Here is a 13,972-nt window from a genome sequence, read left to right on the forward strand (position 1 = left end):
GCTCCCATCTGCGTTGCTTATTCCGTCAAATTTGACTATAAAAATAGCGCTGCATGGATCGCTATTTTTCCTATCAAGACGATGGACACCTCGGCAGAGTCTAACAGTCACCTTTGTAAGTGAATAGGGTCCATCAGGCGCCGGTGGTATCCGTTCTAAACAGAAACCATGGCACAAGTGTGAACAGAGTCTAATTCTGAGGTGTGCCTACACGCAGTAGGTCAGACGTCAGAGATAAAGGGTAGTCGCTCTCGGACATCATGCCATTCCCAAGGTCACAGGATCGTCCTGACCGTAGAGTTTGCAGATGGTTTCTACTCCAACTGCTCTTTTACTATCGACCTCCAGATGTCACCATCCTCTTCTCTTACTATCGACCTCCAGATGTCACCATCCCCTTCTTTTACTATCGACCTCCAGATGTCACCATCCTCTACTCTTACTATCGACCTCCAGATGTCACCACCCTCTTCTCTTACTATCGACCTCCAGATGTCACCATCCTCTTCTTTTACTATCGACCTCCAGATGTCACCATCCTCTTCTCTTACTATCGACCACCAGATGTCACCATCCTCTTCTCTTACTATCGACCACCAGATGTCACCATCCTCTTCTTTTACTATCGACCTCCAGATGTCACCATCCTCTTCTCTTACTATCGACCACCAGATGTCACCATCCTCTTCTCTTACTATCGACCACCAGATGTCACCATCCTCTTCTCTTACTATCGACCTCCAGATGCCACCATCCTCTTCTCTTACTATCGACCTCCAGATGCCACCATCCTCTTCTCTTACTATCGACCACCAGATGTCACCATCCTCTTCTTTTACTATCGACCTCCAGATGTCACCATCCTCTACTCTTACTATCGACCTCCAGATGTCACCATCCTCTTCTTTTACTATCGACCTCCAGATGTCACCATCCTCTTCTTTTACTATCGAACTCCAGATGTCACCATCCTCTTCTCTTACTATCGACCTCCAGATGTCACCATTCTCTTCTCTTACTATCGACCTCCAGATGTCACCATTCTCTTCTTTTACTATCGACCTCCAGATGTCACCATTCTCTTCTTTTACTATCGACCTCCAGATGTCACCATCCTCTACTCTTACTATCGACCTCCAGATGTCACCATCCTCTTCTTTTACTATCGACCTCCAGATGTCACCATCCTCTTCTCTTGCCATCGACCTCCAGATGTCACCATCCTCTTCTCTTGCCATCGACCTCCAGATGTCACCATCCTCTTCTCTTACTATCGACCACCAGATGTCACCATCCTCTTCTCTTGCCATCGACCTCCAGATGTCACCATCCTCTTCTCTTGCTATCGACCTCCAGATGTCACCATCCTCTTCTCTATCGACCTCCAGATGTCACCATCCTCTTCTTTTACTATCGACCTCCAGATGTCACCACCCTCTTCTCTATCGACCTCCAGATTCCACCATCCTCTTCTCTTACTATCGACCTCCAGATGTCACCATCCTCTTCTCTTACTATCGACCTCCAGATGCCACCATCCTCTTCTCTTACTATCGACCACCAGATGTCACCATCCTCTTCTCTTACTATCGACCACCAGATGTCACCATCCTCTTCTTTTACTATCGACCTCCAGATGTCACCATCCTCTTCTTTTACTATCGACCTCCAGATGTCACCATCCTCTTCTTTTACTATCGACCTCCAGATGTCACCATCCTCTTCTTTTACTAATCGACCTCCAGATGTCACCATCCTCTTCTCTTACTATCGACCACCAGATGTCACCATCCTCTTCTCTTACTATCGACCTCCAGATGTCACCATCCTCTTCTTTTACTATCGACCTCCAGATATGCTATTCTCAAAAGTATTTTGAGAACAATCTTGCTTTACGGTAAGCGCTGGGTCCTTTATATTACAAGGCATCTCAAGGCAGAGTAGCTTCTTGGCGCCCCCCCCATGGCACCCAGTACCTGGGGCAGATGTCCGCCAGCCCCCTATATGCACCCACGCCCCTGCCTCTCCACAACTTCAGGTTTTTGCCTCATCTTATGATAAAGGCAGCGATTCCCCGATTCTTCTCGGCATTTCTTGACTTTAGTCTTGGAGGTTCTGGATGCCTCCTGTTTCTTCATTAGTTAAGGTGCCCATAGACATTAGACAAAGATTGTCTGAGCCCGGCGGCATCATCTGACGATCTCATGTGTATGGGGGCAACTTAATTCTGCCGCTGGCAGTTGTCGGGATAAAGAAGGATCCGGCATGTTGACTCCTCACCTGTGGCCGCCATGTTGGCGCAGATGTGGTGACTACCTGATTTATTACTTACGATACTGGGGGCGGTGAAGTTGGTGATGATTTTGATGTATTGCGTTGCATCTACTCACGGCTGGTGATGTCACACCCTGTCCTGATATCACATGCCAATCACGGCGCTGGAGGGCAGAGTCAGCGCAGCGTAAAAACGTACCGAATCCTGGCGTCTCCTCCATTTTCCCACTACAAATTGTGGTTATGAGGGGCGGACATGTATAGTTACCACAGCAACAAGAAAAATAAAAGCAATGGTTATACAAGACGACTAACCAGATGACTGCAGTTTGTGACCTTCACTGGTTGATGTGGGGGTCAGCACTGAGCACCATGGTATTGTATACACTGTATATGTACATTATGTCCTCAGTCTGACTGGCATAAGCGTCTATAGCAGTCGAGCCCTCACGCATTTACCTCAGTACAACTTCCTGTCAACAACCAGCTCGGCGCCATTCTATGTTGCTAAGCAACATTCAGAGACCTAACACGTCCCGCCCACTATGTCAACAAGCTGCCGTCAGGGAATCAGCGGGCGAGGCCGCCTGGTTTGCGCCTGCGCAGTATGCTGATACGGCTGCCAGGCTGCGCTCCCCTCCTGTTCCGGGCAGGTTGTGTTGTGTTTCGGCGCCGCTCTCGGTGCAATCTCCTCCCAACCAGTCACAGAGTTCCTGGCACCCCCGGCAGGTAAGTGGGTTCAGGTACCTGGCTGCGTTGTCCTCCGCCAATAAAAACCGCGCTGCGCTTGATTGACATTCCTTTCGACCAATGACTCTGGGAGATAGCTGGCACTGGGTGTAATGGGCACTGCATCTGTGTGGCACTTCCTGGGTGGGGTACAGGGGTGACCGTTCCCTGGTGCCAATATATTACCCCTGATGTACTACTGTACCACAGTCCTCACCCTCTCTGTCTGCCATTACCACTCATTCTGGGCAATTATACTCAGCCTATTGGCTCAATGACGACTTGTACCACGTGCTGTTGTGGCACATAGACTGGCATTGAGCTGCTACTAGGCTATGGCAGCCATTGGACTTGGTGCTACGTTTTCTAAGGACGCAGTGAATACGCACGACTGATGTGGAGAAAAATTCTGCAGACATTTTTCTGTTTCAATTCACTATTTTAATATTTCCGCTTGCTGTCAGTGAATGCAATCGTTCATTGTTTATGCCCAGAGACCGAAAACCCGTCGTGAGCAAATACTTCTCACAGCTGAGGGTTTGTCCACACAATCCTCTACAAGCTAATGAAAAGGGTTCCCATTCAATGACAGCAAACAAAGATCTGTGAAGAATTGAAACACAAATTGTATTCAAAAGCTGCAGGGGTTTGAATTTCTGCCGTCCAGAAGTCGCTGTGTAGCCGGGGCCTGAGGCGGGTCATGTGATGTGCGCACAGAATGAGGTGGATGTTGTGGCCCCGTGCCCGGCTTGTGGAACAGGAACCGACGAGTCGTGTTTGCTGATGAGGGAGTTTCAAAAGGGTTCTCCAAGATGAGGCCACAAACCTCAGAAATGAACTCTGCAGCAAGTGTCATTCTCTGAAGCTGCACTGCAGCACAGAGTGCTTCAGGAGAGGAGTGTGCTGATCTTGTGGGAGGTCACAGGCTGAAAGTTACACAGTGGAAGCAGCAGGATCCCCAGCAGCACAGAGTATGTCAGGAGAGGAATGATCATGTGGGCGGTGACCGTCTGAGAGTTACATAGTGGAAGGAGCAGGATCCCCAGCAGCACAGAGTATGTCAGGAAAGGAGTGTGCTGATCATGTAGGAGTTCAGAGACTGAGAATTACATAGTGGAAGAAGCGGGATCCTCAGCAGCACAGAGTATGTCAGGAGAGGAGTGATCATGTGGGGGGTGACCGGCTGAGAATTACATAGTGGAAGAAGCAGGATCCTCAGCAGCACAGAGTATGTCAGGAGAGGAGTGTGCTGATCATGTGGGAGGTGACTGGCTGAGAATTAAACAGTGGAAGGAGCAGAGTCTCCAGCAGCACAGAGTATGTCAGGAGAGGAGTGTGCTGATCATGTAGGAGGTCATAGACTGAGAGTTCCATAAGTGGCAGGAGCAGGATCCCCAGCAGCACAGAGTATGTCAGGAGAGGAGTGATCATGTGGGAGGTGACAGGCTGAGAGTTTTTTAGTGGAAGGAGTGGGATCCCCAGCAGCACAGAGTATGTCAGGAGAGCAGTGGGCTGATCATGTGGGAGGTCATAGACTGAGAGTTACATAGTGGCAGGAGCGGGATCCCCAGCAGCACAGAGTATGTCAGGAGAGGAGTGTGCTGATCATGTGGGAGGTGACTGGCTGAGAGTTACACAGTGGAAGGAGCAGGATCCCCAGCAGCACAGAGTATGTCAGGAGAGGAGTGATCATGTGGGAGGTGACAGGCTGAGAGTTTTATAGTGGAAGGAGCGGGATCCCCAGCAGCACAGAGTATGTCAGGAGAGGAGTGTGTTGATCTTGTGAAGTCACAGACCTGTTCACACAGTTTGTTTTTTATGCGGAAACTGCGTCTGAATCAGCGCTAATAAAACGCCCCAAATCTCCTCCCATTGATTTCAATGGGAGTCAGAAGCATTTTTCTTTCCTGAGCGTTTTTTGTCCGCTCGCGGTAAACAAAAGCGACGTGACCTATCTTGAAGCGTTTTCGGCCTCAAAAACCACATTGAAATCCATGGAGAACTGAAAAAACGCCTCCTCCTCCCGCTGAAATCAATGGGAGGCGTTTTCGGCCGTTTTTTGGCGCGTTTTCCGTATCAAAAAAAGTATCAAAAAACTGTGTGAACTGACCTTAAAAAAAAACAAAAAAAAACGGAGCTGATTTTTCCAGGCAGAATTTTCTATTTGCAAAGAGTTAAATAAGGAAGGAGCAGGGTCTCCCAGCAGCACAGAGTATTTCAGGAGAGCAGTATGTGTATGTGGCGCCATGTTTTATGACGATATAAATGACTGCACTGATCCTGTCACATCTTCCCTCTTCACATAAGGCCGAGGTGCTGACCAGACGCGCGGATGATGGGTAATACCCTGACTCGAGTGGTTACCACGGCCTCCGTCACTGCTGCGGTAGCTGCGCTGGGAAGGTGCGCACATTATATCCGCCATGACTGCTTTCTATGTTGTTTGCACTGTACACGAGACTGGATAATAATATGCAGCTGCATTCCCGGTGCTCATTTTTCCTACCGTTCTTATGGTGTCAGTCTTAACTGTATTTTGGAATTCTATTCGTGAACCAGAAAGCTCAGGACGATAAGGCTACAGGTCCTACTCAGACAGTGGTGAATCTGGCAGGTGCCTGGTGGATCTGTGTCATGCTCTGAGGTTTTCTGTTACCTTTCTTGTGGGTTCAGATAATGACTCATGTCAATTATTTGCATAGCTGGAATGTGAACAATCGGATGTACAAGTGTTTCTTTTTCCCACAGTATTTTGTTGTCTTACTGGTACCGCAGCCGCAGCCGCCCGCCTACAATGACGACTCACATCAAGGCGCTGACCTCTCCTTACCCAGGTTCAAAGGTGGAGAGGTGGCCGGTACCCCAAGAAAAGGTCAGCTGGTCCGTAGATTGGCCGGAGTATCGGCCTGTAGAATACACTGCCCCTTCGGTTCTTGCCCAACCCCCCTGGGCAGACCCTCCGCAAAGGTGAGAGTCGCACTAAATCCACCACACCTGTTTGAATCTTTACATGAGACTTTTTTGGTGTTTTAGTTGCATTGTTCATAAAACTGCAAAACGGTTAGGCCTTGTTCACACGGCGTGTATGTTTGACGCTGAAAAACACGTCAAAATCACATGCTTTGAGCTGCCCATTAACATCAATGGGAAAGCGCGTTGTAGTGCAAACGTCACGTTTTTTTTTCGTGCGCGTTTTTAAAAAACGCGTTGTGTAAAAAAAGAAGCGGCAGGTCAATTCTTGGTGCGCAAAATGCGTATATTCCCATAGTGAATTGGAGTCCTGATTACGTGCCAAAAACGAACACAAAACGCTTCAAATATGCGACAAAAACACGTCAAAAACTCCTGTATGTTATAAAGCGCTTTACAAAGACGCTAGCGTTTTTGACACATTTACACGTCGGTTTTTTTGAGCGCCGTGTGATCTCATGGAAATTTACCCCAAATCAAAGCCATGCCTATGTTGTGGTTCATGGTGACCTCTAGTGGAGAACTGTGGAACAACCACTATAGGGCAGATCAGGTGTATGAATTCCACTGGTGGCAGAACTCCTGTCCAAACCCGGATCGGATTGTAGGGAAGGGTCTCGAGTGTAACTTCACTAAATTACTTCTCATTGAATAATCCTGCGTCTTGTACTAATCATATCTTTTACTCCATTCCCATCCAGAGCTGCAATCAAAATTCTGCTAGCTGCTGCTTGGAATCTGTCAGCAATGTGCACAAATAGACAGCGTACATGGTGCAAAGACCAATAAAGCATACTCTGTGCAGACACTGAACCAGCAGGGGGCAGTAAAGACATCATGCAGCCTGAGAGCTAACAGTGAACCAGCAGAACTGTGTATGCAGCTTTGGATGTGACTGGAGTATATAACATTAAATGAATATTCAAAGGATTTGCAAAGTGATGAATGATATTTAAAGATGAGATTTACCTGCAGCGAAAACTTCTCTGCATGGCAGCAATGAATGTGGGGTTAAATATGACTGCTCGGACATCACATTTTGCTTTGTTTTGAGGGGTGGGGGGGTCCTCTCCGCTGATCTGTGACATAATGTATCTCAATGTGATTTGCAGCCATCAAGGCTTCTGCCCACAGTACAACGCTCTTGACGGAGAAGTACAGAGAACCAGTTTTGAAGGGATGTACCAAGTGATGAGGGGATCTCCAAGGTGGGTGTGGAGGACATAAAGGGGTCTTATAAGGGTCTCGTATCTCCACTGCAACAAGATCTGACACAAATAATTCTCTCTTATTCCCAGAAACCCCTCAGGACGGACAGGGGTAACAGGAAGAGGATTATTAGGGCGATGGGGACCTAACCATGCAGCAGACCCCATTATAACAAGGTGAGCACTACTGCTCCTACTACTCCTACCACCACTACTACTACTCTTATTCAGCAGCAGGTATATAGCCAGAATCTGTGTTACATCATGTGCCCCCTACAGGTGGAAACGAGATGCTGCAGGGGAGAAGGTGATGCACCCCGATTCCGGGAAACCCTTGTTACAGTTTATAGCTATACAGAGGAAGGACTGTGGGCAGTGGGCCATCCCAGGGGTGAGTACAACCTGCGAGTCCTCAAGTGAACCATTATATACCAGTTATTTACTGGGAAATATCACCAGGAGGGGACCCTTTAAATAAGGGGGGGGGGGTGGTGTGGCTGGCACTGCGTGAAGATGGTGTTGGGCCCTATTTTTTGATAAGTTCCTTTTACATATGAAGTGAAGCCAGGCACAGAGGTCGCCCACTTGTGTAATATTGTATCTGGGCAGGATCACACCGTATATCATCACTCTTCTAGGGAGCATTGCCCGTCACTCCTTATCGACAGGTCCAAGCAGAACGAGACATGTTCTATAACAGAGACACATCACAGAGTGGAGATGAGTCCACAGTAATATCCCCTGTAAATCAACCACAAGTCAAGATAAAACCCGTGCACAAGGGCGTTCATAACATAATGATCACAGGAAAGTACTGAAATAATTGCTGGGATATACTCTCTACTGAAACAGAAGCCAGATGATGGGTGTAATAACGATTTATACTGGGATTATATAACGTAATGATACCCGCAGCAAAACAGCCCTGGACTAAATATACTAATCCGTAAATCTAATGGGTTGCTCCAGTTATATATTTTACGTCTGTACAGCACCCTGTATAAAAGAATATAACTACTATAATACTGCCCCCTATATACAAGAATATAACTACTATAATACTGCTCCTATATACAAGAATATAACTACTATAATACTACTCCTATATACAAGAATATAACTACTATAATACTGCTCCTATATACAAGAATATAACTACTATAATACTGCCTCCTATATACAAGAATATAACTACTATAATACTGCCCCCTATATACAAGAATATAACTACTATAATACTGCCCCCTATATACAAGAATATAACTACTATAATACTGCTCCCTATATACAAGAATATAACTACTATAATACTGCCCCTATATACAAGAATATAACTACTATAATACTGCCCCCTATATACAAGAATATAACTACTATAATACTGCTCCCTATATACAAGAATATAACTACTATAATACTGCCCCCTATATACAAGAATATAACTACTATAATACTGCCCCTATATACAAGAATATAACTACTATAATACTGCCCCCTATATAGAAGAATATAACTACTATAATACTGCTCCTATATACAAGAATATAACTACTATAATACTGCCTCTATATACAAGAATATAACTACTATAATACTGCCCCTATATACAAGAATATAACTACTATAATACTGCCTCCTATATACAAGAATATAACTACTATAATACTGCCCCCTATATACAAGAATATAACTACTATAATACTGCCCCTATATACAAGAATATAACTACTATAATACTGCCCCCTATATAGAAGAATATAACTACTATAATACTGCTCCTATATACAAGAATATAACTACTATAATACTGCCTCTATATACAAGAATATAACTGCTATAATACTGCCCCTATATACAAGAATATAACTACTATAATACTGCCCCTATATACAAGAATATAACTACTATAATACTGCCCCCTATATAGAAGAATATAACTACTATAATACTGCTCCTATATACAAGAATATAACTACTATAATACTGCCTCTATATACAAGAATATAACTGCTATAATACTGCCCCTATATACAAGAATATAACTACTATAATACTGCTCCTATATACAAGAATATAACTACTATAATACTGCCTCCTATATACAAGAATATAACTACTATAATACTGCCCCCTATATACAAGAATATAACTACTATAATACTGCCCCTATATACAAGAATATAACTACTATAATACTGCCCCCTATATAGAAGAATATAACTACTATAATACTGCTCCTATATACAAGAATATAACTACTATAATACTGCCTCTATATACAAGAATATAACTGCTATAATACTGCCCCTATATACAAGAATATAACTACTATAATACTGCCCCTATATACAAGAATATAACTACTATAATACTGCCCCCTATATACAAGAATATAACTACTATAATACTGCCCCTATATACAAGAATATAACTACTATAATACTGCCCCTATATACAAGAATATAACTACTATAATACTGCCCCCTATATACAAGAATATAACTACTATAATACTGCTCCCTATATACAAGAATATAACTACTATAATACTGCCCCCTATATACAAGAATATAACTACTATAATACTGCCCCTATATACAAGAATATAACTACTATAATACTGCTATATACAAGAATATAACTACTATAATACTGCCCCCTATATACAGGAATATAACTACTATAATACTGCCCCTATATATAAGAATATAACTACTATAATACTTCCCCTATATACAAGAATATAACTACTATAATACTGCCCCCTATATACAAGAATATAACTACTATAATACTGCTCTCTATATACAAGAATATAACTACTATAATACTGCCCCTATATACAAGAATATAACTACTATAATACTGCCTCTATATACAAGAATATACCTACTATAATACTGCCCCTATATACAAGAATATAACTACTATAATACTGCCCCCTATATACAAGAATATAACTACTATAATACTGCCTCTATATACAAGAATATAACTATTATAATACTGCTCCCTATATACAAGAATATAACTACTATAATACTGCTCCTATATACAAGAATATAACTACTATAATACTGCCCCTATATACAAGAATATAACTACTATAATACTGCCCCTATATACAAGAATATAACTACTATAATACTGCTCCTATATACAAGAATATAACTACTATAATACTGCTCCTATGTACAAGAATATAACTACTATAATACTGCTCCTATATACAAGAATATAACTACTATAATACTGCCTCCTATATACAAGAATATAACTTCTATAATACTGCCCCTATATACAAGAATATAACTACTATAATACTGCCCCTATATACAAGAATATAACTACTATAATACTGCCTCTATATACAAGAATATATCTACTATAATATTGCCCCTATATACAAGAATATAACTACTATAATACTGCTCCTATATACAAGAATATAACTACTATAATACTGTTCCTATATACAAGAATATAACTACTATAATACTGCCCCTATATACAAGAATATAACTACTATAATACTGCCCCCTATATACAAGAATATAACTACTATAATATTGCCCCTATATACAAGAATATAACTACTATAATACTGCCCCTATATACAAGAATATAACTAGTATAATATTGCCCCTATATACAAGAATATAACTACTATAATACTGCCCCTATATACAAGAATATAACTACTATAATACTGCTCCTATATACAAGAATAGAACTACTATAATACTGCCCCCTATATACAAGAATATAACTACTATAATACTGCTCCCTATATACAAGAATATAACTACTATAATACTGCTCCCTATATACAAGAATATAACTACTATAATACTGCCCCCTATATACAAGAATATAACTACTATAATACTGCCCCCTATATACAAGAATATAACTACTATAATACTGCTCCTATATACAAGAATATAACTACTATAATACTGCTCCCTATATACAAGAATATAACTACTATAATACTGCTCCTATATACAAGAATATAACTACTATAATACTGCCCCCTATATACATGAATATAACTACTATAATACTGCTCCTACATACAAGAATATATCTACTATAATACTGCCCCCATATACAAGAATATAACTACTATAATACTGCTCCTATATACAAGAATATAACTACTATAATACTGCCCCTATATACAAGAATATAACTACTATAATACTGCCCCTATATACAAGAATATAACTACTATAATACTGCTCCTATATACAAGAATATAACTACTATAATACTGCTCCTATGTACAAGAATATAACTACTATAATACTGCTCCTATATACAAGAATATAACTACTATAATACTGCTCCTATGTACAAGAATATAACTACTATAATACTGCTCCTATGTACAAGAATATAACTACTATAATACTGCCTCCTATATACAAGAATATAACTTCTATAATACTGCCCCTATATACAAGAATATAACTACTATAATACTGCCCCTATATACAAGAATATAACTACTATAATACTGCCTCTATATACAAGAATATAACTACTATAATATTGCCCCTATATACAAGAATATAACTACTATAATACTGCTCCTATATACAAGAATATAACTACTATAATACTGTTCCTATATACAAGAATATAACTACTATAATACTGCCCCCTATATACAAGAATATAACTACTATAATACTGCCCCCTATATACAAGAATATAACTACTATAATATTGCCCCTATATACAAGAATATAACTACTATAATACTGCCCCTATATACAAGAATATAACTAGTATAATATTGCCCCTATATACAGGAATATAACTACTATAATACTGCTCCTATATACAAGAATATAACTACTATAATACTGCTCCTATATACAAGAATATAACTACTATAATACTGCCCCCTATATACAAGAATATAACTACTATAATACTGCTCCCTATATACAAGAATATAACTACTATAATACTGCTCCCTATATACAAGAATATAACTACTATAATACTGCCCCCTATATACAAGAATATAACTACTATAATACTGCCCCCTATATACAAGAATATAACTACTATAATACTGCTCCTATATACAAGAATATAACTACTATAATACTGCTCCCTATATACAAGAATATAACTACTATAATACTGCTCCTATATACAAGAATATAACTACTATAATACTGCCCCCTATATACAAGAATATAACTACTATAATACTGCTCCTACATACAAGAATATATCTACTATAATACTGCCCCCATATACAAGAATATAACTACTATAATACTGCCCCCTATATACAAGAATATAACTACTATAATACTGCCCCTATATACAAGAATATAACTACTATAATACTGCCCCTATGTACAAGAATATAACTACTATAATACTGCCCCCTATATACAAGAATATAACTACTATAATACTGCCCCTATATACAAGAATATAACTACTATATACTGCCCCCTATGCACTAGTATTTGTGTATTTTCTGTGTAGGTGTCTTGTGTTTTGCTTGTTGTTATAGTTCAGTCCGGCGTGTCCACTTTGTGAGTCTGTGTTTGGTCTCGCAGGGGATGGTGGATCCGGGGGAGCTGGTGACGGCCGCGCTGCGCAGGGAGTTCTGTGAGGAGGCGCTGAACTCTCTGGAGAGCACTGGGGAGGAGCAGGACACTGCGCAGAGAATCCAGAGTCTCTTCTCTCAGGAGCACGTGCTGGTAAAGCTCCATTACTGGATGCTTCGTCTTGTCCCGGCTGCAGGAAGATCCTATTCCTAGTGATTTTGAAGTCATTCTTGGGGTTACACTTGTCATTCTACCAAAGTGCCCATTGAATATCGGGGTTCTGCAGTCCTGTGTAAAGCTGCATCATTTTTTAGTGAAAAGTTCTGCATTGTAGTAGTAAACTTTTCAATTTATCACGATGTGTGCTTGCTGTCAATGAATGGAAACATTCTTGGTCACGTTCAAAAACTTAGAGCTTTTTTATATCTAAAATTACACTACCCCCCCCCCACTCCCTCTTACTGCTCTGCTTGCGTGTCAGTCTTTACTGCAATTCTGGCATAATGTTCATGCACCAGGAAGCTCAGGATGAACTGCGTTATCTTCCCAGTTAGAAGAAAGCTTATTGATACATTTATAAACTTTTATTGGTGAGTTGTATAAATGATTGTAGGTTCTTACTTGTGACTGTTCTTTACAGGTATACAGGGGGTATGTGGATGACCCTCGTAACACGGATAATGCCTGGATGGAAACCCAAGCTGTCAATTACCACGATGAGACAGGTGGGTATATACCAGTCCATTGATAGTAATATATTCGGCCCCTTAACTCTAATCTCTGATGCCAGTCTCTGACATTTTCTATCAGGGCACATTCTGGACCAGTTGGCTTTACAAGCTGGTGATGATGCGGGTAAGGTGCAGTGGGTGGACATCAACAGTAACTACAGCCTGTATGCCAGCCATGCCCAGTTCATTCAGATTGTGGCGGAGAAGAGGGGCACCCACTGGTAGTCACAGTCCAGCTTGACCGTCCCTCTGCTGTGGCATTCTGGTCACTGGCCAGAGGTTTTGAAGTTATTTTCTGCCCATGCTCCAGCGGGCAGCATTCCCTGTACCCAATGTGCGGGTAGCGCTACAGACGCCTCCGCAGGCTGCACTTACGTGAACTCCAAAATGGATTTTCCATCTGTTCTTGTCTCGAGGAGGAGACGTCACATTTTTCCGACCTTTGGAATGTAATAAAATAAAAATGTCCTTATTGAGA

The 13,972-nt window shown here is 41.4% G+C and overlaps 1 protein-coding gene across 2 annotated transcripts; it reads left to right on the forward strand.

Moving 5' to 3' along the window:
* Nucleotides 1-2,798: 2,798 nt before the first annotated feature.
* Nucleotides 2,799-13,972, forward strand: NUDT9 (nudix hydrolase 9). Of its 2 annotated transcripts, XM_075830874.1 has the most exons (9): nt 2,914-3,003; nt 5,311-5,406; nt 5,752-5,970; nt 7,086-7,181; nt 7,272-7,358; nt 7,461-7,572; nt 12,773-12,916; nt 13,404-13,488; nt 13,574-13,972. In XM_075830874.1, exons 2-9 carry the CDS (start codon nt 5,336-5,338, stop codon nt 13,717-13,719), a joined length of 960 nt encoding a protein of 319 aa, XP_075686989.1. In that variant the 5' UTR covers nt 2,914-3,003; nt 5,311-5,335; the 3' UTR covers nt 13,720-13,972. The 2 variants fall into 2 exon arrangements, with proteins under 2 accessions (XP_075686988.1, XP_075686989.1); XM_075830873.1 differs by lacking the exon at nt 5,311-5,406 and having other exon boundaries at nt 2,799-3,003.

The sequence above is a fragment of the Rhinoderma darwinii genome, chromosome 6 (genome assembly GCF_050947455.1).
Source record: "Rhinoderma darwinii isolate aRhiDar2 chromosome 6, aRhiDar2.hap1, whole genome shotgun sequence".
NCBI lineage: Eukaryota > Metazoa > Chordata > Amphibia > Anura > Rhinodermatidae > Rhinoderma > Rhinoderma darwinii.

Coding starts and splice junctions, on each gene's coding strand:
- NUDT9 (XM_075830873.1), top strand. CDS start 2,882: ATGCTGATACGGCTGCCAGGCTGCGCTCCCCTCCTGTTCCGGGCAGGT. Junction 12,917..13,403: donor TCTCTCAGGAGCACGTGCTG/GTAAAGCTCCAT, acceptor TGTTCTTTACAG/GTATACAGGGGGTATGTGGA. Junction 13,489..13,573: donor CAATTACCACGATGAGACAG/GTGGGTATATAC, acceptor ATTTTCTATCAG/GGCACATTCTGGACCAGTTG.